The sequence below is a fragment of the Aythya fuligula genome, chromosome 20 (assembly GCF_009819795.1).
Source record: "Aythya fuligula isolate bAytFul2 chromosome 20, bAytFul2.pri, whole genome shotgun sequence".
NCBI lineage: Eukaryota > Metazoa > Chordata > Aves > Anseriformes > Anatidae > Aythya > Aythya fuligula.
In genome coordinates this window covers 841,310-866,937 of record NC_045578.1, presented here as the reverse complement: position 1 = coordinate 866,937, position 25,628 = coordinate 841,310, and the positions used below count along the sequence as shown (strand labels likewise).

The 25,628-nt window shown below is 49.9% G+C and overlaps 1 protein-coding gene across 3 annotated transcripts in view; it reads left to right on the top strand.

Annotated features, from left to right (window-relative positions):
• MTMR4 (myotubularin related protein 4) overlaps positions 1-25,628 on the top strand; it is a 53,124-nt gene that overhangs the window by 8,903 nt on the left and 18,593 nt on the right. For 2 of the 3 annotated variants that reach the window (XM_032200649.1, XM_032200651.1), the window contains exons 2-7: positions 7,518-7,588; positions 18,008-18,097; positions 20,580-20,696; positions 21,391-21,473; positions 21,693-21,859; positions 23,265-23,361. In XM_032200649.1, the coding sequence (XP_032056540.1) occupies positions 7,586-7,588; positions 18,008-18,097; positions 20,580-20,696; positions 21,391-21,473; positions 21,693-21,859; positions 23,265-23,361 (557 nt within the window). In that variant the 5' untranslated portion in view covers positions 7,518-7,585. Of the gene's footprint in view, positions 1-7,517; positions 7,589-15,518; positions 15,960-18,007; positions 18,098-20,579; positions 20,697-21,390; positions 21,474-21,692; positions 21,860-23,264; positions 23,362-25,628 lie in introns of those variants that run through there. The other variant, XM_032200648.1, reaches the window with a different exon arrangement.

Sequence of the window (25,628 nt, the reverse complement as noted above, 5' to 3'; positions counted from 1 at the left end):
GCCTGATTGTGACTTGAAATGTCCCAACTGCTTTTTTAAAGAAAAGCAAACAGAACCGGAGAATGGGCTGGAGTTAGAGGGGGCGTTGGAAATGCTCACCGAAGTCCCGCTGCACTTCCCATCTTCCTTCACTCCGGGGCTGTGAAGTCCAGCACAGAGCGTCAGTCTCAAGCCCTTTCTGTGCCTGGTCAGGAGGGTCCAGAAAAGGTCAGGAGGGTCAGGTGGGGTGGGGGCCCTTTAGGGCCATGGTTTGGGGTTTCTCTGAAGGCCACTGAAGTGAATGAGCGGCCTGCTTCGCCCTCTGCTGCTCTCAGCTCTTCCGCGGCTGTCACCGGAGATGGATCGCTGCAGCGATAGCAGTGCGCGGGGCCGGTGCCAGTCCCTGTTCTCTGCCAGTTCCTCAGGAAGATGAAGGAGGTGGCAGAGGCAGCCCTGGCAGGGGAGCATCCCCGGCGTGCTGCTGCCACCTGGTGCCACCGGCTGCCCCCGGCCCCTCGGCTGCTTCCCCTGCAGGCGAGGCATTGCGTGGCACCGCCGCGGTGAGAGAAAGGAGGTGCTCTGGGTACGTGTGGCTGTGTCAGCGGTCACCAATTTCCCCTTGAAACTGTGACTTTGCTGTCATTAATGTAAACAGTGGAGCTGATTGGCAGGCAGGCATGCTGCTGAAATTAATTATGTGTAAAGTCATTGCAGTGGCGGATGGATGGCAGTGCTCCTCAGGGGTCTGGCAGAGCACAGGCTCTGTCTTCGTCCCTTGTCATCCTGCACACTTGGGTCACACCTGGCTGGCCTCTGCCCCCAGAGGCATTTTTCAAATCCTGGTGGTATGTTCCTCCCCCAGGCTCTAATCCCATCTGCTCATTTTCACCTTCCAGCTCTCTCCACGCCCCATTCTCTGCCCCAGCATCCTTCTCTCCTTTCTGCTCCCTTCCTCCCCCCTCAGCCCCTTTTGCTTCTGCCTCGAAACTGCGGTGCCCCAGGGCAGCCGGCTCAGCTCAGGCCACCCCCTCTCAGCGCACTTGGCTGCTCTGCACACAGCTCTGGGATCTCCAAAGTTCCCATCTTCTTCCTCCTTCTCTTTCTCTGCAGAGGATCTTGTTTCTTCCGAGAGAATATGAAGTGCAGTGCCAGCGTCCCTTCGTGCCTCCCCACACTTCCCGCAGCACTCTGCTCCTTTCCCTGCGGCAGGCACAGCATCTCTTTGCACCTCTGCCCCCTTCCTGTCTCATCCGCCTCTGAATCTTTGCCCTGTGCAGTAAACTGTGTGATCTCTTGCTTAAAGCAAAGCCACCTGTGCTCCTCTTCACCTCCCATGACTGACTTTTTCCTTCCTTCATTACACCCCCCATGCACAGCCAGCTTGGGCTGACATCCCGCACGTCTCCAACCCATCTTTCCCCCTGCACCAGAACTGCTGATACAAAAACCTTGAACTTGGCAGGCTCTCAGATTTATTCTTACCTCTTCACCACTCAAGAGGTTCAGCTCCCTGGCTCCTGCAATCCCTTCCCTGACCTCACTCTGCCCCTTCCCACCCTCTCTGCTGCTCTTCCAGCATCTTCTGGGATTCACCTGGGTCTGCTCGTGGTCCTCGCATTGTCCCATGCTCTGCCTGACCTCGCCTACAGGCCCAGCCACCCTCTACAGGTGGCGTGCACGTGCTGTTTCTCCCCCTCAGTGCCCAGCTCTCAGTCAGGCTGCTCACCTGTCCCGCTGTCAGCTGTGAGAGTCCCTGGCCACTGGCAGCACTGGGCCTCCTGCCCAGCACCCATGCTCTGTGCTCGCTGGCATGGAGCAAGTCCCCAGTCCGAGTGCTGTTGGCCTGCGTGTCAGCCCAGGTTTGTGCTCTCGTTTGCGTCTGAGCTCTTCTGCAGAAGCTCCAGCACAGGGGGTACAGGCGGGGTCTGGCCACCGCAGGTGTGCGAGCTGGCAGTGCCATGGGCCAGCTTGGAGCAGGACAGACTTCAGACATCCTCACTGCACAGCTTCAACTGGGCTGAGAGAACGAGGCTTGGAAACAGCCTAATCCAAGTATGGTTTTGAGGGCCAAAAGGTGAAGTTCTCCTTAGGAGGGTGCTGTGCAGCCAGAAGCACTTACAACTTTGGCAGCTTTCCCCTGTCTCTCCACGATCCTGCATGTCCTGCTCTGGCCTTTGGGTGCAATCCCCGTGATGGAAGCCTGGGTGCTCCTGCTTTGAACGCAGGAGGAGCTAAACCAGTTTTCAGAGACGTCTTCTGATGGTTCTCTGTTAACACGAAGCCTAACAGTCTCAGGGCATTTTAATCATGAGCCAACCCTCCGATCAGGGAGGGCAGGAGTTTTGCGAGCTGTTACTTGCTACCAGCTGCTGCCGTGGCAGTGGTGGAGCTGAGGCAGTTCAGCTCTGGGGCAGTGCCTGCGGGTCCGTGTCCTGCTCCTCATTTGTCTGGAACTGAGGAGATGAGACCGTCCCATCCCATCCTAGGGGTGGGTGATGCTTGTGCAGCGCTGCAGGGCCAGGGACAGCACCCTCCTCCACAGGAGAAGGTTTCTTGCCTCCCAAATCCCGCAGGAGCACTGACTTTGAACATGAAATTTGCTGTGTGATCCCAAGCCGCTGTTCTCCAGGTACCAGCAGCCAGAGCTGCAGGGTGCTGAGGGCACCCTGGGCAGCACTGCTTACCCAGAGACCTGTGGGGATTCGCTTAGTCAAACTGGAAGAAAAGATATCTGATCCATTTTAAATCCTGTAAGCTGTAAAAAGGCTGGCTTTGTCAGAAGCTTGATGGAATTTATCTAGTTCTGAAACTTCATCTATCGGTAATTGGATTGAGTTATATCCTTGTCAGCAGAGTTGCCCAGAGCTGAGCATACTTTGCATAAAAACTTAAACATACTCAATGGTTTTTTAAACTGCGTACATGAGCTTGTTTTGCTTCAGATTACTTTGGTCCCTCTGCCGTGTGCTTGCTGTCTGCACTTTGGCCACCTGAAGGCAGCCCCAGTCCTGGCCCCATGATGCTGGGGACAGGGGCACGATGCTGGGCTCATGGGGGCAGAACTGCCCTCGGGTCACCACCTCAGCCAGTGCCCTATTAGGTATCGCTGCGGCAGGCTGCCTGCCCCCTCCTTGTTCCTGCTGCCCTTCTTCACCTGCCGGGTATTCTTGTTCTGCTGCACTCGTACCCAGCCCTGGTCATGCCCACACACAGGTAAATTGGGGTACTTCTCACTGCAGGGTGAGCTGAATGCTTTGGCCCGCTTGCCATCATAATTCAGTATTGTGGAGATGGTTTTGAACCCTGGTAGCCCAAGCTTTTCTTTTGAATGTTTATTGATCAGTAAAAGTAAAAAAAAAAAATTCTTGTTGTTGAAGACCAGCTGTTAGAAGCCTTCATTAGGAGCAACCCTGGGACCTGCAGTTTCACTTAAAATAACAAAGACTATTCCGTACAATCCACTTTGCATGTAACCGAGTGGTCTGACAATTGTATTTTTAGCCTGTAATTAGTTGAGAGGCCTGAGATGGCTGTTTTTTTTTCATTTGGGATCAAAATAAGGCTAATTGGACTCCTGGTTGTTTCTTCTAACATCCCCTGTTTAATAATGGGACTGTTTTTTGCCATTAAGTACATTAGGACTAACTGCACTGTTTTCACTGAAATTAAACCAAAACCTCAGCCTGGGGCAGGTGCTGAGCATGGAGAGCCTCACTCCAGCTGCAAACAACCGCCGGCATTTCCTAAGCGGTGCAAAAGAAGCCACAGGAAAGGCAAGCTCCCATCTTGCCTGGGGTGTGTGCCGAAATCTGCCCCGGAGCTTTGCCTGTCGTCTGCTGCCCTTCCCATCTCCCTGAGCTCCATCAGCATGGGAAACCTCCCCACGTGCGTGTGGATGGGCACAGCTCCTAAACCGCCGTGCTTCTCCCTCCCAAAGGACTTCATTCCCCGTAACATGCCAGTGGCAGGTGCTCGCGGGAAGCTCCTCTGTGGTGCTTTGTTATTATTTATTATTTATTCCCCATTCCCTAAGCCTACATCACTGCAGTGAATCAAGCTGCACTGAAGACAGGGCTGTTAAGGTTTTCCTGAGCTTTTCCATGCAGCTGCCATAAATAGGTGCTGGCTGTTTATTTTCACAGTCCTGAGCGAGGCAGGCAGATGCAGAGAGCGAATGTTTCTTCCCATTGTTGACAGCCTAGCTGTTAGCTCGTGGTGTCAGGTTTCTCAGAGCACACACGCTTGATGCATTTGGATGTTGACTTGCAAAGTCAAACAGGTGTTTGAGCCTGGAGATGGAATTAAGAAAATTCCAGGGGAATTTTTCCTCTGAGGAGAATGGAACCAGGCTATTTGGCAGCCCCAGCATTGCTCCCAGCACCTGCAGCAGGTAAGGGCAGAGGTTTCGAGATTAATTCCTGTCCCTGTCCAGTGCTGCTTCGGTCTCTGCCTCTCTGTTTTGCACTAAGAGAGACAAAGGTCCCTTGAGGAAATAACACCGTTGTGTAACGCGGTGTGCAATAACCTGCCTGAATCACGTGCGCAAGAGGGCTGTGGGGAGAGCAAATTAAGGTTTTATGGGAGCTCTCGACTCTGACACTTCCTTGTTATCTGAGGGCTTGGCTCCAAGATTAATAATCCTGGAGAAGGATACAGGCTATAAAAACATGAGAACAACATGAATTGTTTTCCTGCTTCACCCAACCCAGGTCTGTTGGGCAGCATTGCGTGAGCGCTGGGGAGAGCAGTGGGCATCGTGCTCTTACCTCTTCCCCAGCTTCATCCCTTGCCTCTGCTCCCCTTGTTGTTTATGCCCAAGCCAAGGTGGGCAAATTAGCCTTTGGCCAGGCCTGGTGCATCCCCTGCAGCTGTGATTTTAGGGCAGCTTCCGACCTGGTGGGCTTAAGCAGGGTTTTAGGGGAACTCGGCCTGCATGGCGTGCTGCTGCACAGTGTGTGACCTCTGGGGAGAGTGAGGCAGTGGGACAGAGCCAGCCCCACGCAGCAGCCTCTGCGAGGAGGAGGAGGACCATGCTAAGTCCTGAGGCAGCAGACAGCATCAGCAAGGACAGCTTTGAGGTGCCGGTGGAGGAGCACGTGAGGCCGCGCGAGTGAAGCTGTCTGCAGGCCCCGGGCTGAGGAGGACAGCCAGGGGCCCGGGGCCTCCCGGTGCCTGCAGGGCCTCCCGGCTTCCACAGGCCCTCTGGAAGGCCTTGCCTGGTGCTGCCCCGGCCTGCCCAGGCAGCGGGAGGAGGCGGCCACGTTCCTGCGTGCTGAGCTCACACGGAGCAGCCTCCTCTCGGCCTCCTCTCGGCCTCCTCTCGCCGCAGCCTGGCGGTGGCAGCTTGGAGGAGCGGCCTGGCGCGGGCTGTAGCTGAGGAGAACTGCAGTTATAGCAGTTACACCAACTTCTTGTATGAGGGAGGAAGTGAGGAGCTGAAACAGCCATTAGCAACGATTTAATACATGGGTACAAAGCGTACAGCAGGAAAAGTACTCATGTGTCATTCATCGTTATCAATAATTCAGATAGCTTCAGATTAGTGAACAAAGAGTATTAACATTTTACTTCCCTGGCTAATTATGCTGTTCACCTAATTTGTAAGTCCCTGCCTGGCAGTGGCTCCTCCTGGTGGCATAGTAAGCCAGCACCAGTTGTTTTTCTCTATATGAAGTCTGGTGTGAAGTGGCTCTTTTGCTAAATAGTGTGAAAATCCGTTTTAGTTAGAAAGAGATAAACTGGATCAGGGTTTGATATTGCAGTATTTGGCTTTTCTGTTTCCCTAGGACAAAACCCAGGGAGGTTGTGGAGTCTCCTCTGGAGATATTCAAGGGCCATCTGGATGCCTACCTGGGCAGCCTGCTCTAAGGAACCTGCTTTGGCAGGGGGGTTGGGTCTGATGATCTTCTGAGGTCCCTTACAACCCCTTCAGTTCTGTGATTCTGTGAAAACACTCATTCCCATTGTTGTTTTTCATGCTTTGCTGAAACTTGGTTACCTGCTTTTAGATGTAAAGGAATATAGCAGATAAGTTTTGAACCCTTTCTAAAGCTCCCTTCCTTTCTCATTGTGTGCGTGGCAAGACATGAGAAATTAGCAGAAATTAGCTGAAGCACGAGGGCAGTTGCTCCTTCCGGATGGCGCTGCTGCAGGCTGTGAGCCCTGGGGCAGGGCAAGAGCTCCCTCCAGCACGGCCGTGTTCCTGGATGACTTGCATGCTTCTTGTTCTTGGGGAAGATTAAATTTCAGAAAGGAATTCTCATTGCTGGCATTTGGTTTAGCCTTCTGACGTGTAGGTGTGAAACCTCACGTAATTCTGTGCTTGGAAAGAAATCCCAGAGCGGAGGGAAAGTGCTCAGTAGATGTGCAGAAACTCTGCTGTGTCCGATGCAATGCCTTGATGGTGAAAGGAGGAGTAAATCACATCAAAGAGAAGTTTAGGCCCTCTCCAGTTCCACATTTTTTGACATTTACATTTTGTCTGAGGAGGGAAGAAAATCTTCACATGAAATGGTGGCAAAACTTACCCGAGGCATTGAACATCCCTGGAGCTTTGGCACACTACAGATGGCTGCTTGCTGCCAGAGGCTGGGTTTGGTTGGTGAGCTCAAAGCCACCTTCAGGCTATATTTAAAACTGAATATTTCTGGAAAAAAAATAAAAAAAATAAAAAGTAATAATTAAAAATTGGGGGGGGGGTGGGGAGTGCAAGCGACACACGTGTGCTCTGCTTGCATTTGCTGAGGGTGCTGCACAGACGCATGAGTGGCACCAGGGACATGGGCGCACGGTGCACAGCAGTTGTGGTGATCTGATATCTGAAATGTCCCACAAAGGGTCCTCCGTAGATCCTTGAACCCTAACAACCAGGTCTTTCTTCCCTCGGCTCCCTCAGCACATGTTCCTCTGTAGAATGCCATGTTTTTTTCTGTCTCACTGAGACGCCGCCATTCAGGGCAGTAGTTCAGTGTGTGCTCCATTGTCTGACAGGAGAATGTTTCTCCCCAGCTCCTTTTCTCCTGCCCTTTGGTAACATAAAGACTGAAAGAAGTACTTCTCCCCCGTTAATGAGCTTTCCAACTGTTAATTTTGAGGTTTGCCCTTTGCTAGAGCTAGAGGCTTGTACCACTTGATTTCTTGAGTGGGCATGGAAGTAAAATAAGGTGGAATTTGGGGAGGAGGCTGTATCTGCTTCAGTCTTACACCCATGTTGTCCACAGATACAGTTCAGTTTCTCTGCCAGAGCCACTGTGCCATCCCCAAGGTGTTTTTCACACCTCTGGAGCCCTGGCCACCACGTGCTGGTGGGGAGCAGGTCCTGCGTGTAGCGGCTGACCCCTGGGACATGGTGTCTCCCCTGTGATAACGACTCTGATACCCAGCATGTTCTGGAAAGGGCGCAAAACAGAGGTTAGCAGCGATAAATACAGAGCTCTGGCCTATTGCGCTCTCTTATTATAATTTTTTGTCTCTGTTCATATTGAGGTGTCATTGCTGTTGATCTGAATTTCTGCTCTGGGCTCTTTTGTTTGCTGCAGGTGTGTTTCGTGGAACAAGAGGAGACTGAGCTGTGATTGACCCAGGAGGTCCTGGACAGTGGCTGAGGATGGTGAGTACATATTCTAGTCCTCCTCTGTCCTGTGTTTTTTGTTGTGTTTTTTTTTTTTCTCTGTGTGTGTGTCCAAAAATATGTCCAAATGTGAGAGAAAATACAAGAATTAGAAAGAAAAATGCTAAAGTATTGTGTATTATATATAATAATATAATGCAGAGAGCTCTGTAGTATGTCTGCAGTCAGGATGCTGTTGGCAGGAAAAATTTACCTCTAAACTTGTTATTGGAATATACTGGCAAGCAAAGCAAGTAGGACTGGAATCCTCTTCTGCCTCCTTTGACTAGTGACATAGTCAATGATACGTTTCTTGTGCTTTATCGATTTATTTTTACTTTAAAAGTGAAGTTGGGATTTCTCCTTCTGTTCCACTATCACCTCTTAATGAAGAGTTAACACCATGTTAACAATGTGTTTTGATGGAACCAAAGTAGCAGAGATTTCACAATAATTTGTCAGAAAAAAAATGTGGTTTAATAGAATCTGGAGGGACTGAAACACAGCCAAAATAGCCAGATTGCTGATAAACTTGAATAAGGTGACTCTAATGACTCCAGCAAGAAAATATCCAAAATAAGCGCCATCTGATAAGAAGTCTTGAGATCAGGAATGTTGAAAGATAGGGTGAAGGGCAGTGCTTTGAACAGGAATTTGAACGTGACGTGGTGATACGCATGTTTTACAGTGGGTGGGCAGCAAGTCTGTGCATTGCTGCAGTAGCAGTATCGTGATCAGCTTTATACTCACTGCTGTCAGAAGCATATCGTTATGTTGGAAGGAGAGCAGAGAACAGCAGATGCAGTCAAAGGGCTGGAAATTCAAACAGAGGACTTGAAAATTTAGGTTAAACATGTCAAGAAAACCTGGCAGGCTGCTGAAGGAAACGGTGATGTCTTCAGTGGGATTGTCCCCCATGTGATCTATTAACAACTGCAATAGGAAAGGAGAATTGCTGTCTGCATTAATTGAACTGTCAGCTCTAGTAGCATAGAATCACAGAATATACTGAGTTGGAAGGGACTCACCACGACCATCAAGTCCAGCTCCTGGCTCTACCCAGGACCACCCAAAAAGTCAGACCATATGTCAAAGCCTTGTGCAAGCACTTCTGGACCTCTGGCAACTTTGGTGCCGTGACCACTTCCCTGGAGCCTGCTCCAGTGCCTGACAAGCCTCCTGGTGAAGAACCTTTTCCTGATAGCTCCTGTCTGAGAACAGCTTCCTGCTGTTCCCTCGGGTCATCTCACTGGACACCAGAGATAGGACCTGAGGGAATGGTAGTTATTCATGCAGTATTTTTGGTGCAGCCCCTATCCTCATGCTCCCTTACTTGGCTTAAGATCTCCTTTCCTCTCTTTTGGAAGAGCTTCTTGCCATGTTTCTGATCAACTAACTTGCTTTGGGGTGGAGAGATGAAAGTATACCTTTGTTGTAACCTGATAAAGCATCTTATGCTCTGAGTTGGAATTATTCTGGTTTCAGATTGAAAAAGACCCAACAGTTTCTCTATATGAGATGGAGGTGAGATTGATGCAGATGCATCCAAACATTAATGAAAAATCGAACCTTTTTCTTTTCTTAAAATGACCTGATCCTATGCAACCTTTCCTGCTGTAACGTGTCACGAACACTCAAATGTTGCAGTGGCACTGGTAAAGCTAACCAACATCTGGATAATCCTGTTCCCTTTCTTTTGTATCTGTAGCAGAGCATCTCACTGTCAAATCTTGGAAATGTCTGGATCGTACTTTGTGTCATGCTGAATCACTGAAAAACAACCTGCTCTTACAAAATTCCTTGTTATGTGCATGTTCGTGACTGTTGAGAACTGACTTAGGTCAGCAACTCTGTCCCGGGGCTTGCTGCTCTTGCCCATACCTTTTCATGCCCAGGTTAGTGAGTGTGGGAAGTCAGGAAACCTACTCAGGTTCCCCTTTGTTGAGACAGGGCTGTCTCCAGGCTGGAGGCCACATGTCTGTGTCTGATTCTGGTTCCCTGAACTTCCCTTGTGAAGTTTCACAAGGGTCATGCTGCTTCCTCCTAGCTAGAAGCCCTTGTGCTTCACAGTAACTGAGGCTGCGAGAACTTGCTTTGCTCTCAGTGTCACAGGGAACCGATGTTCAGGGTACCACACAGCATGTGGAGAGGCTGAGGAGACCCAAACAAGGCTGGTTTGTGGCTATTCCAGATCGTGTAGTCTGAGAATCTCTAAAGGAGAGGACAGAGAGGAGAAGTGAATATATGTGTGGAAAATACATCAAAAATCCCTCCAGGTATGGTGGAAAAGGCCAGGGTCTACTGGAGAATGCTGCAGAGAGAGCCTGGGGGAGCATCTCTCTGCTGTACTCCCTCAGGTCAGGATCTGCAGCTCAACTTCGTAACCCTGAAACAATTTCCTGATGTTTTATTAGCCCTTGGTAGATTTTTTAATGGCCCTACCAAGGGCCATTAATTAATCTATCTGCTTTTCAAAACCAAGTAAAGATCTGCAGCTGTGCAGACCCTGGCCTTTTCCACCTTACCTACGGCTGTGACACGCTGTGCAAAGAGCTGTACTCCCAAGCTGTGGGCAGCAGCCCTGTCTGCCTTCTGAACCTGCTCCACATCGTTTCAGCTGACTGTCCCCAGCTCTTGTACTGGGAGTAGCTTTGAATAGTGGTGTTGCCTGTGTGCTGCTCCGTGCCCCTCCTGTAGGTCTGTCACGTTCCCCTTAGACAGCTGAAGTGCTCTGTTGTTTGCATTGTGCTCTGTACAGAAGGTGGCTCTTGCCTTTAATCCTTATCTACACTCCCGAAACCTGTATCCTTTATGGGGTGCATGAGCTGGAGCTTTACACTTACTAAAAAGTCAGAATCCTTTACTTTTCACTGGGCTCCTTTAATGTGCCTTGGCAGATACATATCCTGAGCTGGCCCTTACATAGTTTTAACCTTTAGGAGTTTGGCTTCTTCTAGGCAAGAGGGTCTCCTTACGAATACCTGAAGATATCTTTACATTTTCGGAGGACCTTTTGAAAAGGATTTATGCATTTTTCATATTATACTCAAAAGTTCCTTTCTGGTCTTTGTTTTGTTTTTGTTTATTTTTCCTTTTGCAAGAAAAGAACCACACCCCCTCATCCACTGTTTTGGGAAGAGGGCATAGGCTTTCTGCCTCCTGGGACAAGGGGGAGAAAGCAATTTACTGTGAGCTGCAGAGATAAGCATTTATCCCCTCCTGCTTATCTGAGCTGCTTCCAGCAACCGAAGGAAGGGGGTAACTCTTACCCTCAGTGAGTCCTTCTGTGAGCTCTTCTGCAGATTGTGACCTCTGAGCTCAGATCAGGCCTGCTTCGGGTGCTGGAGGCTGGGTGCTGGTTTGTGGGCAGGCAGCTTCAGCCCCCTGCAGGGAGGGCTGCTTGGAGACCTGGTTCCCTGCAGGCGAGCTGAGCTGGAGTTAATGAGCTGTGATCACTGCGGTCAGAGGGCAAAGCACCAATGCCTTCTGGTTAGCAAGGGCATGCCCCAAAGCTGGTACCTTACTCAGCAGCACCCCGGTGCAGATTGCTATCTTCTTGGCCTTTTCTGCTGCTACGGGTGCATGGTCATCGCTTAAGAGCTTTGACTGCTTTAATTGGAAGAATCTCTTTATTTCTCCCCCAAAGATTAGCTGCTGATGAAAATAACCTTAAAGACAGCACTAGTGGTGGTTTAATCCTTAACTTTGGCTAATGGAAGTCCTAAAGAGCAACCAGCACCTTAATACATTACTTAAACTAACCCGAGGGGTAAGTCGGTGCGGGTGCAGCTCTAGCTGCATGCCATACAACTTGTGCTGCAGCATTCCCTGTTCTCAGCTGCTGTGGGTAATGGGGCTGTCGAGATTTCCACCTCAACTTGTTCCCTTTGGAGGCTGCTGGCTGTTAGTAGGGTGAGGCTTTGCAGTTTAGCCATCCCATCCCATCTCTGTGGCATATGGAGCTGTGTCATCCCTCTTCTCAAAGGCTTTCTGTGTCGTGCTTGTGTTACGTGCTCACTTCTGGGCAGTTTTCTGAACAAGTATTAAATGTGTGGTATATCAGATCTACAACCTCTACTGTCATCTTGTAAAGATCAAAAGATGACATTCGCCACCCCACTCCTGGTTTATGGGGTATAAGGCAGTAACCTCTTCACAGAAGTTTTTTTTTTTTTTTTTCTGGAAGGCCATCTCAATGGCTCAGCAGCCTTTTGGTTCACCAAGGACCTCCTTAGGCTTTGAGGAAATGAACTGTTTTTGTAGAGAGACCCAAAACAAAGATGCCCTTCATATAAAGAAGAAGAGGAGGCAGAACAAGAAGTCCCATTGGCCACAGCTCATCAGCTGTCTGCATCAGCTCATGTAGATCCCTGTTATAGCAATTTATCTCACCCTGGTGCAGGTATCTGTGCTAAGCAGGAGGATAAATTTTGACTTTTAGGACGTGGGACTATCTGCCCAAGACAGTTACCTCCTCCTGCTACGTTTTTTCCCCTGTTGTTTTTCTCCAGCTGGAGACAGGCTGGGGCAGCCCTAGGGACAGGGCTGTGGGTTCGGTTCTGCCATCTTGTGCAGCAGCCCTGGCTCTCTGTCCGCATGGGTTCTCTCCTCACATAACCCTGCAGTGACAAAAAGCCCGTCCTTAATCACTAGAAGTGGTAGAATTGGTGCCCTCTGCCTGATGTGAGGGTATTTACCGTCATTTTGTGAAATGGAGGACAGGAGTCTGTTAGGATTGGGCAGATGGACCCGTTGTCAGAAGTCTGTCCAGGGTGATGGTGGTGGCATCCTGCAGGGGACGGGAGCACTTCTCCTTCTCCTGCCCTTCAGTTGCTTGCTGCCACCTGTCTGCAACAGTCATGTTTTACTTGGTGAGGGGTTGCCAGCCCTGCAGTGTTTCATTTGCACTCTTTGAGGCACTGCAGACTTTGCTCAAGTGGCCTCTTGTTCTGGGAGGAGGCATTGGGCTGTAGACCCGCAGAGCAGGAGGGAAGCTGCGAGGTGGCTCAGCATGCGGGTGCTTGCTGCTCGCTGCATTGCACTGTCTCTGTCCTGTAAAGAGCTGGGCCACCTTTTGACACCGGGATGTAATTCAGGGTGCTGCCAGCTCCAGGCCATGGGATTTCAGTGCCTTGGCAGCAGTCCTGTGCTGCCAGCACAGACCCAAATGCAGCCTCCAAATCCCTTCTGGGACTGCTAGCAGGTTGCAAGCTGTTTACCTGTGGTGTGTGAGCGGAGCTGCGCAGAGGGGAGGGAGGAGCAGCACAGCATGAACAATGTGCATTGCTACTGGGAGAAAACAGGGTTAATTACTACTAATTGGCCTTATGAACATGTTGACTGTATTATATTCAGCTCCTCTCTTCCTTGAAGTACACAAAGCCTTTAGGATTGTTGTGGTTGGGAGAAATGCGGGAGGTTTCTCTCTTCCCCAGCATAAATGTACATGTGCAAGACACTCAGAGGAGCCCGGTTACGTGAAAATAACCTTGTCTTCCCAGTTCAGTCGTACAGTTTTTAGTGATAATGGAGGGAACACCAGCTGCTCGGCTGGGGAGACATCTGACTTGGCATTTAGGAAATCCCTTGAGTTAAGCCAGCTAAAAGGAAGCTGCCGGCGCCCTGCACTCCCTGAGCCTGCTCGGTGCTGCAGCTGTTTGATTGCACGGATGTGAGAACAGATATTTTGTGAACTAGGATGACTCAGGAGGCTAAATTTGCAGTAGAAAGAGGTGAAAGTGGTGGAGTTTGAAACTCTGCAGGCTCTTGACATGCTGCTAAGGCTTGGGGCTGGGTCTGCTCAGCCCCAGACTTGGCTCTCGGGCACAAATCTGAGTTGTGTGCGAGTCCTCTTCTAATGCTGCAAATGCAAAAAATATTTCTGTTGAAGCAGAGGAAAATCTATTTGTGGATGTTCAGGTCAGCTTAGGTTGGAAATTCAAAGTAATGATCTGACAAACGACCTCTTAACTCTGCGCAGCTGCAGCTTAGGTCTGTAAAGGTCCCTCTGCAACCTGAGCTGGAAGCAGCCCCTGTGCTGGGCCCTGAGCTGAGCTCTGTGTCCTGACCAGCTGGTCCGGAAAGTCTCAGAGCAGCTTGCTTACTTGCCTTGTCCATAATTTTGTATGTTGTAAACACGACTCATACATTCTATGCACTCAGTACGTTAAAGAGCAATGTGTGCATTGACTCCACCAGAGACTTCAGTGCTTTACGTATTGACAGATGTATTTTGCTTTTCCCCAATGCATATCAGAAAAGAAAAGAGGTTTTATGTCTTTTATAGCTATACTTTCTTTCCAGCATAAAAGACTTCTGCCACCTTTTGCTGCTCTGTTTTTTCAGCAGACTTATGGCACTTACCCAAGAGGAGTACCCCCGGGGAACCGCTCAGATTTGGCCAACACAAATCCTTAACCTTGTGCATAAACCTCTGTTCTCCTTATGTGTTGACCTCGTATGTAGCACAGATGCCTTAGGGGCTGTGCTTTCTCCATGTCCTGCCAGGCAGCCCCGTTAGAGGAGAGCCCCATGGAGGCAAGGGCCTCTGAGCCCAGGCAATGTCTACTGTGACACCCACTAGGTACCAAGTAAATGCTGGACTGGGACAGAACCAATGGTAATGGTTACTGGGATTTTGTGGCTTATTCTTCCTCTGTGCTTTTGTCCAGCATCCAAATAGTGTAGCCTGTGTGGCCTTTGGGGTAATTGGTTCACTTGGTTTCCCAGCGAGGGAGTTCATTGCCTGGGCTCTGCTGCCCTGCAGTGACACAGGACAGCACATCTGGGTGTTGCAAAGCTGTCTCTTGAGCAGGGCAGCTCAAAACAATCTAACCCTTAACAATTTTTGTGGAGAAATGCCCAAGTCTTTTCATGTGACTTGAAAGAACCTTTTGAGATGCTGTTGTGTTGGTGTTGGCAGTTAGAGCTGTCTTGTGGTGACTGTGGGGCAAGTGGGTCCTTGGGGAGCCCAAAGCCGTGTTCTGGTCCGCTGCCCCAGAAGGAAACCAGCTGGTCTGAGCAGAAGACCTGGGCCTGGGGCCTTGGAGGACTGGTGAAGGGCTGGATGTTCCTTTTGTGTTTCAAGCAAAAGATTCTCGCTTTTGCTCTTTATTTCCAGCATGCTAATCTCTGTCACCAAGATGTGGTGGCTCTGTAGGGTGCAATTTGGCTTCAAAAGCAGCAGCTAGGAAAGTAGTTTTGAGGAGGGATGCTGTCCAGGCTCAGTGCTGCTGCTCAGTGCCAAGCAGGGCAGGGGAGAGCAAATAATCCCAGCCGCCTCCTCAGTAGCAGGAGGCAGGGCTGGTGATGGGAATGCAGCTAGCATTTCCCCAGAGGCTGCTGTCCCGTGGCTTCTGGGCTGGGACCTGGTGAGCCCATGGTCTGCTGGGGGGCACGAGGAGTGGCGGGCAGAGCGAGTCAGCCCCTGGGGATGCAGGGGAAGGGGCTGGGTGTTCAGCCCCGCGGCGCCTCCTGCACCGGAGGCATTCGCCCAGTGTCTGCACCCATTGCAAAACTGGCGGTGGGGAAGCTCCCCAGCAGAACCACTGCCCAGGCCATCAGTGAGGGGACCCGGTGGCCCCGTGCCGTTGCCTGCGCCACAACATGAGCACCAGGAGAGCCGGTAGGAGCCAAACATCCCGCAAAACCCTGCGCCTGGCAGCTGCCGGGCAGTGCGGACGTAAAGGCTGGGGAACCAAACCCCCGTGGAGCAGCGGGGCAGCCCCTTTGTCCTCGCCTCCCAGGCCTGGCAGGGAGCCGTGAGGCTGCCAGAGGCCGAAGCGAAGGTTTGCAGCAGCGGGCTGGAGCACAAAGCCTCCTCGCCGCTATTGTTCCCGGCATTCCCACCGCGCCATCAGTGCGGCAGGAGCCAGGTGCCGCCGGGGAGGAGCGCCAGGCCCGGACTGCATCTCCCGGCAGCCCGCCGAGCAGCGGGGCCGGTATCCGCACGTCCTCGCCGGCCAGGTGCCGGCCGTGAGCATGGGGACGGGACGGGGGGAGCAGGGGTGATCCCCATCGGCCTCTCCATTTTCTGTCTCGCCTGTCAGGGAGACGCTTGGATGGCAGAGCCCTGCTCCGCTTCCCTGGGAGGTAGGTGGAGTCTGCCCGTCCTCCGCCCTCCCTCCCTCCATTGTCAGCGCAGCCGAGCGCGGCACCTGCTCGGGCTGCCCGCTGCAGGGATGCTCCTGCCCTTCGCCGAGGCACGGGGAGGCTGCGGAAATCCCTGCGCCAGGGCTCGGGAGCCGCTGCTGGCCGCAGCAAAAGGCCCAAGGCAGGAGATGCTCCTTGCGTGCGCCCAGCCCAGCTGCCGCCTCTGGAAATGAACATGAGTCTGCCAGGCCGCGTCTCCTGCTCTATGCTCAACTGCTTTGTAAGTGCTTTTTTTTGTTTTTTTTTTTCCATTCTTTCCTCCCTCTCCCCCCCCTCCTCCCCTCCCCGTCTGCTCCATGTCTGCAAGCAGGGCGGTAAGCCAGCTCATCTCTCCAGCCCCCGTGCTGAGCCGCCCGCCCCAGATCAGGCCTGTCCTTGAGGCCAGGCTGCCTGCAGGTCCTCCTGCCCCGCACCTCCCTGGCTCAGCATGCTGCTGCATCCCCCTTGTGAAGGGGGAAGCCCTTCTCCTCCCTTCCACGTGCCCTGTGAGACGCTGTGGCCCCTGCTGTGGCTGTTCCACTCTCCTGCCCCAGCCCAAGGACACAGCAGGCACCAGTCCAGTGGGTTGTCAGCCAAAGGCCCTGGTGTGGGTCCTTGCCTGGGGCTGGAAAATGACCCCGCAGGTGCAGCAGACCCCAGGGGCACGGTGTGAGGCTGAGATGCATGAGCCCCCTTCCCATTCTGACCCTCCCTGCAGGCCATGCTGATGGAGGGAATCCTGGGCTCTCTTTTTTACCTTCTGGGAAAGCAGTTTTGCTCAGAGGAGATCTGATGCCCCATCCTGCGTCGTTGTCCCCCATCCCCTTGTAGTGTGTCCCCCGCCCCCTCCCTCCCCCCCAAAAAAGTGACTCATGGTCAAATGGCTTCAGGGAATCACTGGCTTGTGACGAGCGAGGGGTCCTGAGCTGCTGCTGCACCCCAGGAAGGGGCTGGGCAGGAGATGCAGAGATGCTCGGCCTCCTGCCCAACCCATGCTGCGGGTGGGGAGGGACTCAAGGACACCCATGCTGGTGGAGATCTCAGGCTGCTCTGCTCTAGCTCCTGCTGCTCGCTGGGATTTCTTTGTGTGGCAGGAGACGAGGGTCTCCGCTTCCAGGCCAGCACCTCGACAGCCAAGCAGGGGCTGGTGGTGGGAGAGGCCCCGAGCCCCTGTGGCCTCCTGCGCCCCTCACAGCAACGTGAGCTTGGGGCCGCAGGCTGAGCCTTCAGAGGAGGAGTGGGGTTCTGAGTTGTGTTCAGCGCCGGACGTGGCCCTCAGGGCATATGTGAATCACTTTCGGTTTAATCTCTGATGAAAACATAAGAGGATTTGGCATCACTTTAAATTGTCTGAGCAGGGTTCTTATTTCCTCAGATCGAAATTTGGGGTTCTAGCTCAGGGAACTTAACCAGAAAAGTATTTCATTTTAAATTCTTCCTGTTACTGAATGCTTAGCAGAGTATTTCCTAATAACTGCTGGAGCTTGTAGAGGAGCACTACTGAGAGAGCAAGAGGCACTCTGAAGAAATGTTCCTACAACAAAGTACTTCAGCACTTGGAATTAATGCCACCCTCAGCTCTCAGCGGCAAGTATCTTCTGCTGAGTGTCTGGATGCTGCTCGTTTGTGCAACGTGTTGGTGGTTTGACAGAATGTGGGGGAAGGGTCGCTGAAAATTAAGACCAGGATTTCATAAGTGACTGAAGATTTGCTTCTTGGGTGTAATTCGAGGCAATTGTTGTAGGTTTGCATTTCACACTTTCATATATTCCTCAAATAAAACTTCGGGCTCTTCCTAGGTTTCTTTGGGCCAAGAGTGAGAAAAGCTCCCCAAAGAAACGAATCCTTTGTAGCAATAAGAGGAGGTTGAAGCTGGACTGTAGGTAGAACCCTCTGGGTTCATTTCTGCTGTGGTTCCGTGACAAAGTTCATGGGGTCACATTTGATGTGACAAATCACAGTTACTGTCACACCACTCCAAGATGCTGTGCATCGTTGAGGTGTATCTGCTCAGCTTTCCAAAGAGCACATGGCTGGAAGAGACAGATTTGGAGACCTGTGTCAGCTTTCTGCTGTGCTATGGTGTTCTGCAATAGCAGGAGAAACTGCTGAGGTCCTGCAGCATCGGAGAGGTTTGGTCTGGAGGCAGAACAGGCATTTCCATCCACAGGTTCAGGGGATCCCCAACGTACTGGGGTGCCAAGAGTATCCATAACTCTTGATTTTGCCTTTTCATAACATGCACTGGCTGGGGTCTTTCTCTTAATGTGTGTTTTGTTTGTAATGCAGGGTGAGGAAGGCCCTCCCAGTTTGGAGTACATCCAGGCCAAGGACTTGTTCCCCCCAAAAGAGCTTGTAAAGGAGGAAGAGTCATTGCAGGTAAGGAAGAAAACAGAAACCATCCACTTCAGGATGTAGCAGGCTCTGTAGCATGAAATCGGAGAGCACTTCTCCAGCCCGGGATGCGCTCCAGAGGCTACTGGTCGGCCAGCACTGTAGGTCACACTCACACTGGTGAGCCCTTCATGTGCATGGAGGCTGTGGGCAGCTGCTCGGTGCCTCCTCCCCCTCCTTTCCAGCCCTGCCAAGATGCTGCAGTTCACACGGCGTCACATCTGCTGCTCAGATACAGCTGAAGCATGATGAAACACCTCTGTTCTGGGTATTCTCTGCTCTCCACCTGTGCTGGTGGTGAGGAGCTGTGATGCTGTATCACGCCGCAGCAGGCAGGCCCTCTGTGGGACTAGTGGCATATCGGAGCTAGGCTGTGCTCTCGATGGCAATAGCGTGCCGTATTGCAACAGCTGATCTGACTCTCATGTACATTGCTTCTGGTGTTTTTCTGCTGCAGAGCTGTTGGAAAGAGAAACCAACATATGGAAAGAGAAACCTGGCTGGTGCCAACCTCATGCTGCAAGAGACCCTTGAAAGAGACCCAGGTGCCACTGCTGCTGTGCAGCAAGGGCAGCGGGAGCTGAACCTCCCAGTGTTTCTGCCTTCTTTCGCACAGTCCCCTGCCACCTTGTCCCAGTGCTTGTCATCCTGCTCCTATGGCCAGAGCCAGGCACGCAGTGTATGTTCTTACTGCTGCTGCAATGGTCGAGGATGCTCAGAGATTGGCATTGTTTCAGTAAACAATGCTGGTAAGAGCAAGGACTGAAATGTGACAGCTGGAAGGTTGACTGGGAAAGAGCAAACGCGGGCTGGGAGGCGTGCAGAGGCTGTGGGTCGGTATCCTGATGATGGAGCTTCTGAGGTGGCTCTGAACTGAGAGCACCTGGAGAAGAGCACGGCCTGCTTGAGTAGTCTTCGTGGAGGACCATAAAGTTTGCCCCTCCCAAAGGATAATTTGCATTCAGTAAAGAGAATAGTGATTTTTAGTGTCTTAATATAAAATGAAGTCTGAAAGGGAGCCATCAACTGATAACAAGCTGCATTCAACCACTGACAGTTTATTCCAGGATTCCCCTGTCAGTTCTTGGAGCTTTACCATCCCATCTCTAATCTCTCTCCCTTCTGTTGCTGTGTGAAAGAGCCACGTAAGCAGACAAAATATGTGCCAACTAAAAACAGCATTGGCAAGTATGCGTAATAGACTGCAGAAATAAAGAGAGTATATTTTCTTAATGTCAAATAATTAATATTTCAAAGGTTTTCAGACAGGTGCCAGCCTAAGGTTGTTATTTTTTTTCAAGTAACTTAAGAAGGGAGAATTCTTTAGGACAGTTGTCACTTGCACAATCACATCTGAAATCCAGGAAATTCAGTTTTTAGGTATCATGTATTCAAGCCGTAGATACAGCTTAGAAATAAAGATAACGTGGCCTGACCTGTATTAATAATAGTAAAATGAATTGTTTCATAAGATCCCCTGGCTGGCAAGTAAAGGGTTTTGGCTGAAATAGTTACAATATTTTTGCATAACTGGTTACCAAAATCACCTGGTATAGGTGGCATTCGGGGAACAAAAAGGAGTCTGCTTAGCTAGGGCAAAGAGGCCTGATGAATTCCAGGCTGCTCCGCTTTTTTTTTTTTTTCCTTTTTTAACAAGGATAAAAAAAAAAACAAAAACACATTAGTCTTGGCCATCTGCCAGGATCCCCTGTTTTAAAAATAGCTACAGCATGTCTGGGCTGATAGGGAAAATCAGACAGACGTTTGATTTATCTCCACCTAGATTAAAAGAGAAAATACAGGTAGCTTCATCACGGTTTCCTCGGTCTTACAAAACACTATACACAGAGATTCCTTCACAGCCTTGTTAGCAGAAAGTGTGCCACCCTTTGTTTCGTTTATTTACCTGGATTAGTACCCAGGGGTTCTGTTGGGGTGCTCCTTTGCTCCTGTGGCGCAGCAGCATCACATGCATGACTGCACCTTGGGTAGAGGACTCGGGCAGCATCGGGCTGCATCTGGCACTGTGCAGAGCCTCCCTGGGGCTCCTCCTCAGCCCAGGCTGTGTCTGAGGTGGTTCCCTTAATCACACTGCCTGCATCAGTGCTATGTTGACCTTCTGTAAGAAGTGGGGACCGTAAGGCCCCCACCTTGCATGCAGTACCCTCATAGCCAGGTGCCCATGGTCGGTACACGTAGTATTTGTGGTGCACACCTCTCTTCTGCAAGTAATTGCCTCCCTGCAGCTGCTCACTGCTTCCCAAGGCATCCTTGGCAGAAGAGCTGTCCAGCGGGGCTGGGCAGTGGGTACCAGCGCTGTTTTGTGCTCTCAGCAGTGCACAAAAAGCACATCGATGTGATTTCCCACAGGAGATGCATTGTGGAGACAGTAGGAGGAGCAGCTCTTGGCATTAATGGTGTGCAAAGTGCTCAGCATGTGACCTAACTAGTGGTGTCTCCTTTCCAGGTCCCGTTCACTGTGTTGCAGGGTGAGGGGGTAGAGTATCTTGGCCACGCAAATGATGCTGTGATCGCCATCTCCAACTACCGGCTTCATATCAAATTTAAGGATTCTGTGATCAATGTAAGTCTGGATTTGTCCATTCCTGCTTCCTGAACTGTAATCTCATGCAGTATTTTGGGATGGGGAGTTGGGGAGGTATAAGCCATTTGTATGGTTTGCAGCCTGGGAACTGTGCCTCTTAAAAGATGCCAAGCCTGACATCTATTACTGCTGGTCACGCAGTTGCTGTCCTGCTGCTGCATTTTGGAGGGCAGATGGGGTTTTCCTTTAGATGATAATTAGGTCTTTCCCTTGCTCTTCATTTTGAAATCCAGCATTAAGCTCAGGGGTTTTAAGACTTGTTCAGGTCTCTTATAGGCCAGAGGCTGGTCTACCTGGCACTTGTCTTATTTGGATATCAGCATCCTAGAGTCAGCCAGTGGGAGCCTGAGGCTTTCTCTCACTGTATTGACATGCCGTCTTTTATTGTAGTCTTAGTTTGGCTCAGTTGCCTGTGTTTATCTAGTTGTGATTTAGTCAGTAACTGGCTGATGGTGGGAGACTAGCCAAGGACAGAACAGAAATCAGAATAGTAATCCTTGAAGAGACTCTGTGCTGGATCATGATGCTTCATAAGCCTTGAAGTGGGTTTGTAGTTTGGGCTAGGAGCTCGTGTTTGTTAACTGAGCCATGGCTGGGAGTGATGGGTCTATGGGCTGGGCTGCTGTTTCTGCTAGTATGATGTCTTCTCATGCACTGCTTCTGTCCCTTGCAGGTGCCTTTGAGGATGATGGAGAGTGTGGAGTGTCGGGATATGTTCCAGCTTCACATTGTCTGCAAGGACTCCAAAGTGATCAGGTAGCTGTTGCTATCTTATAGATGCCACTGCAGTTGCCATGATCAGCTCTGGTGTCTCTCTTTGTTGTGTCATTGGAATGAAGCTCTTTATGGTCAAGGTTGCTCTGTTTTTTTTTCCTAGGACTTGGTGCTTTATTCCTTTTTCTGAGCAGAGCTCCTTGCCTTGGTCTCAGCTGGATATATGTACCCACTGAGTATGATTTGCATTTGGGTTTGCAGGTGCCATTTTTCCACCTTTAAGCAGTGCCAGGAGTGGCTGAAGAGGCTAAATCGAGCCATTGCCCGCCCTGCAAAGCCTGAGGACCTTTTTGCATTTGCCTACCACGCGTGGTGCTTAGGAGTCTGTGTTGATGAGGAGGATCAACATGCCCATCTCTGCCGTCCAGGTAGGCTCCTGACCCATCTGCTTCCTGTTTTTTTGTCCAGAAGCACAGCAATGCAACATGAGCTATTGTTCATAAACCAACGTCTTGCTGTGTCTTACTTTCTGCTGTGGCCACAGCCCAAGTTAATCTTGCTAAGGGCCATCCCATACCTAGCCTAGACATCCAGCTGATGTCCAGATGCAGCTGGCTAACACAGACAGTAAAAGGAACAATAAATAATAAGCACACTAAGGAGTATTCTGAGCCAGCAGCACTTAAGTCCCCTTTTCCCTTTCTCCTTGTGAATGAAGAAAACATCCCATCCTTTAGTACTTTCATCATGATAATGAGACAGCTCAAGCAGTCTTGTCCTTTGACAATAAATGTCATCAGCATTGAGGCAGCATCATTAATATCAGTCCATCTGCAACTCTTCTCCAGTGCTTAGAAATGTCATGACATTCCTGTGATAAAATCTGCAGAGATGTCTGGCTCATTTTTACTCAGGCACAAATGAAATGTTTGAATCCATAAAGAGGAAAACAGAGTTGTGATAGTGCCCTCGTGTGGATTGGAAGTTTGCCCTCTCCTGGAACACAAAGTTCACTTGCAGTTGCTTTCTCTTTGAAAAGCTTCAACATGAATAAAGGGAAATTAAACTGAGTGATAAGCCCTGCTTTAGACTTAGAAAAGTGTTGTTATTAAGAGAGAAGCAGTAGCCAGAATGACGCAGGTTTGGATGGAGGGATGGGGGATGAATAGTATATCTGAAAGAGGTACCAAAAAGAAGTTGGTAGAGAAAAAGGTAAGATATGTATCCCTGCTCTGCCCCCAAACACCAGCAATTAGGAGGTATTTGATGTCTCTCCCATACAGAAAATACTATTATCCATTATAAGTACATTTACCTGCAAAAATTGTTGCTGCAGGATATGAATGAGGCAAAGAACATTTCAGTATTTATTTATTAACAAGATTTGTCACTTGAGCACCAAAGACATCCAGTATTTGTACGGTGAGGCTAAAACATAAGAGGAAACTGAGTCACCCTCTGACAGAGCAGTCTGAAAAAACTGCCTCTGGAGTGGGCTGCCTCTGCCATTGGCTTTCCAACACCTGCTTTGGAAGCCATCTCCATCAGAAGGAAAACACAGATGAAATTAATACCACTGCCCCCAAAACATGCACTGAACGGGAAGGCTATTTTTCTGCTGCTGAGACTGAGAGGTGATCTGACTTGACAAAATAGGCAGAGGAACCCATGCAAGGGACAAGTCTTTTTGGCTTCTGAATCAAGAACCCTGCTGTCCAGCTGTCCTGTGGTTTCTCTCCAGCCTGTGATAGTTGCTATGGAGCTGCCACTGATGTTTAAATTTTATCGGTTCTGCTTAGCTGTCAGTAAATACCCTATGCTCTACCATTCCAGGAGACCACGTAAGATACCGATTCGAGATGGAGCTGGTGAGGATGGGCTTTGACTTACAGAATGTCTGGCGAGTCTCTGACATCAACAACAATTACAAGTGAGTGTTTCACCACTAGGCTCTCCCCGGTCTCCTCTTTCCTTTCCTTCTTCCCTTTGCAATCCCCATGCAGAGCAGTGGATGAGTCAGGCTCCAGCTAATCCTCCTTTCAGGTCTTGATAACCCTCAGGAAGATCAGCATATGAGCCAGACCCCCTTTCTTTCCTCCTTGAAGAAGGAGTACACTCCAAACATCAGAGCTAGCAGCAATTGTAAATGCTGACTCAGGTAGTTTATAATGTGGTGGCCATAATTTATCCTTGAAGGCAATCTAGGGTCTTGGAGAAATCATTCATCATAGGGTTGCCTTTCTGGTCAGTCTTTCTAAAATGCTCACATTGAAAATTGAAAGGTTACATGAAGTCAGGCAGCCATTCACCTGTGTCAGGAAACTGGGGACAAGCCAGTGGAGGGCTCTCAAGGTACTGAGAAGTCTGGAGGAAGAGCTGGGTTGGTTCAGCCTGGTGAAGGAGAGGCTGAAGGGTGATCTGCTTACAGCCTGCAGGGCAGTTACAAAGGTGATGGAGTGAGACTCTTCTGACAGTGGAAGGTGAAAGAACAAGGGACACTGGCCTCAAGTTGCAGCTTGGGAGGCTCAGATTGGACATGGGGGAAGTGTCCTTCTCCAGAAGGGGGAAGATGCTTTGCTGGGACAAGTCACCCAGGGAGGCGGGAGGTCTCCATCCTTGGAGCATTTCAGGTCTCAGCTAATCTGGTGTTGGATGTGGTTCCACTGTGGGCAGGAGGTAGGAGTGGAGATCTCTGGAAGGTCCTTCACCCAGCACGTCAGTGATTCTCCCCTGTCTTATGCTCCTGGAGAAGAGCTCTTGGAGAAGCGCTTCCGCATTCTTTGCAGCAGGTGGCATTAAGCCAACAGGTTTTTATTAAGCTTTGACTGACATGTTCATTTCTGCATTCCCTTTCATCCTTTGCTTGAAATGACTGGTATCCGTCAGTCTTTTCTGTATTTCTCAGACAATAAAAACATCCCCAATCACCTTTATATTTCCAGTTTCTTGTGGAGACCGTGAGAAGCCTCAGGTATGCTGACCTGGGGAAATCCCTGTGGAGTTTGCTGCCTGCTACCTTCTCTCATGTGCTTCCTCAGGAATCCAGGCATCAAGCAATCTGGGCTTCAATTCATTTTCTTCTTATCCATACCACATTATTGCTTCTGGAATGTTACGTGACTTTGTTGACAGCATTTACACAGTTTTTCCAGGAATTTCAGATAAAAATTGTTTTCCTGAACTGCTCAGTTTCAGAATGCACAACAGGTAGGTCTGTGCTGCAGGTGCAGTCTCTATCTTTGAAAGCAGCCAGGTTTTCCTTCCCTGCTAGGCTTTGGGATGTGATTCCCTCTGACTGCTTCAGAAAGTCCAGCTTAGATCAACCACCTGTGGTTTGCTTCCTGGGAGTTATGACCAGCAATGCTCAGCTATTAGCAAACGTCTCTGAAGACAGATGTTTGGTTTTCAACCAAACCAGGGAAGAAAGAACTTGAAAGAAGTTCTTAGCAAGCTGGATGCAGGCCTGGTTGTGCTTTCCTTGGGTCTGCTGAGTTCCTCCGTGGGGATCCTGGCAGGTCTCAGCTTCCTTTCTCAGCAGACATCTCAAGATCTTAAAGGTGTTGTAATTTGCTTGTGCAACTCAGAAACCAGTTCTCTCTTGCTGCTCCAGGGAGTGTGTCTTTAAATCCTGCCTTGGCTTTTGATCATTACCACCTGCCTCTATTCACAGGAATCAGGTTACTTTTTAACTGTTTATAGTCCTTTTTATCTTTTATTTCCCAGCATTGACAAAACAATGTTGTTAGAGACAGGATACTCCAAGGTAATGACTTTGTTCGTTGTCTTTCAAGTCTGTTCCGAGATGTTCTTATCTGGTAACTATTATCTTCTTCCTGGCGACAGCCATCATAAAAGTAGAGCTATACAAGCATATAATAACCACTCCTTCAGTCATGATAAAAGTTATACTCTTTCAGCACACAATAATAATAAAAATATTACATAATATCTCCATGGCTTTTACATCCCCAGTGATCTGTACACCGAGAGAACTGTGCATGCTCTGACATAGGCCAGCTAATGTACCCATGCTGTCTGAGGTAGAAGTTGTTTTCATGTTGCCCATGATGCTAGGAGAGTTGATGCACACATAGTTCCTTCAAAAATAAAGAAAGAAAGAAACAAACAAACAAACAAACAAATTCACCTTTCTTTTGCTGTTGATGCTTATCTTCAGCTTTGATCTTTTTACAGCCA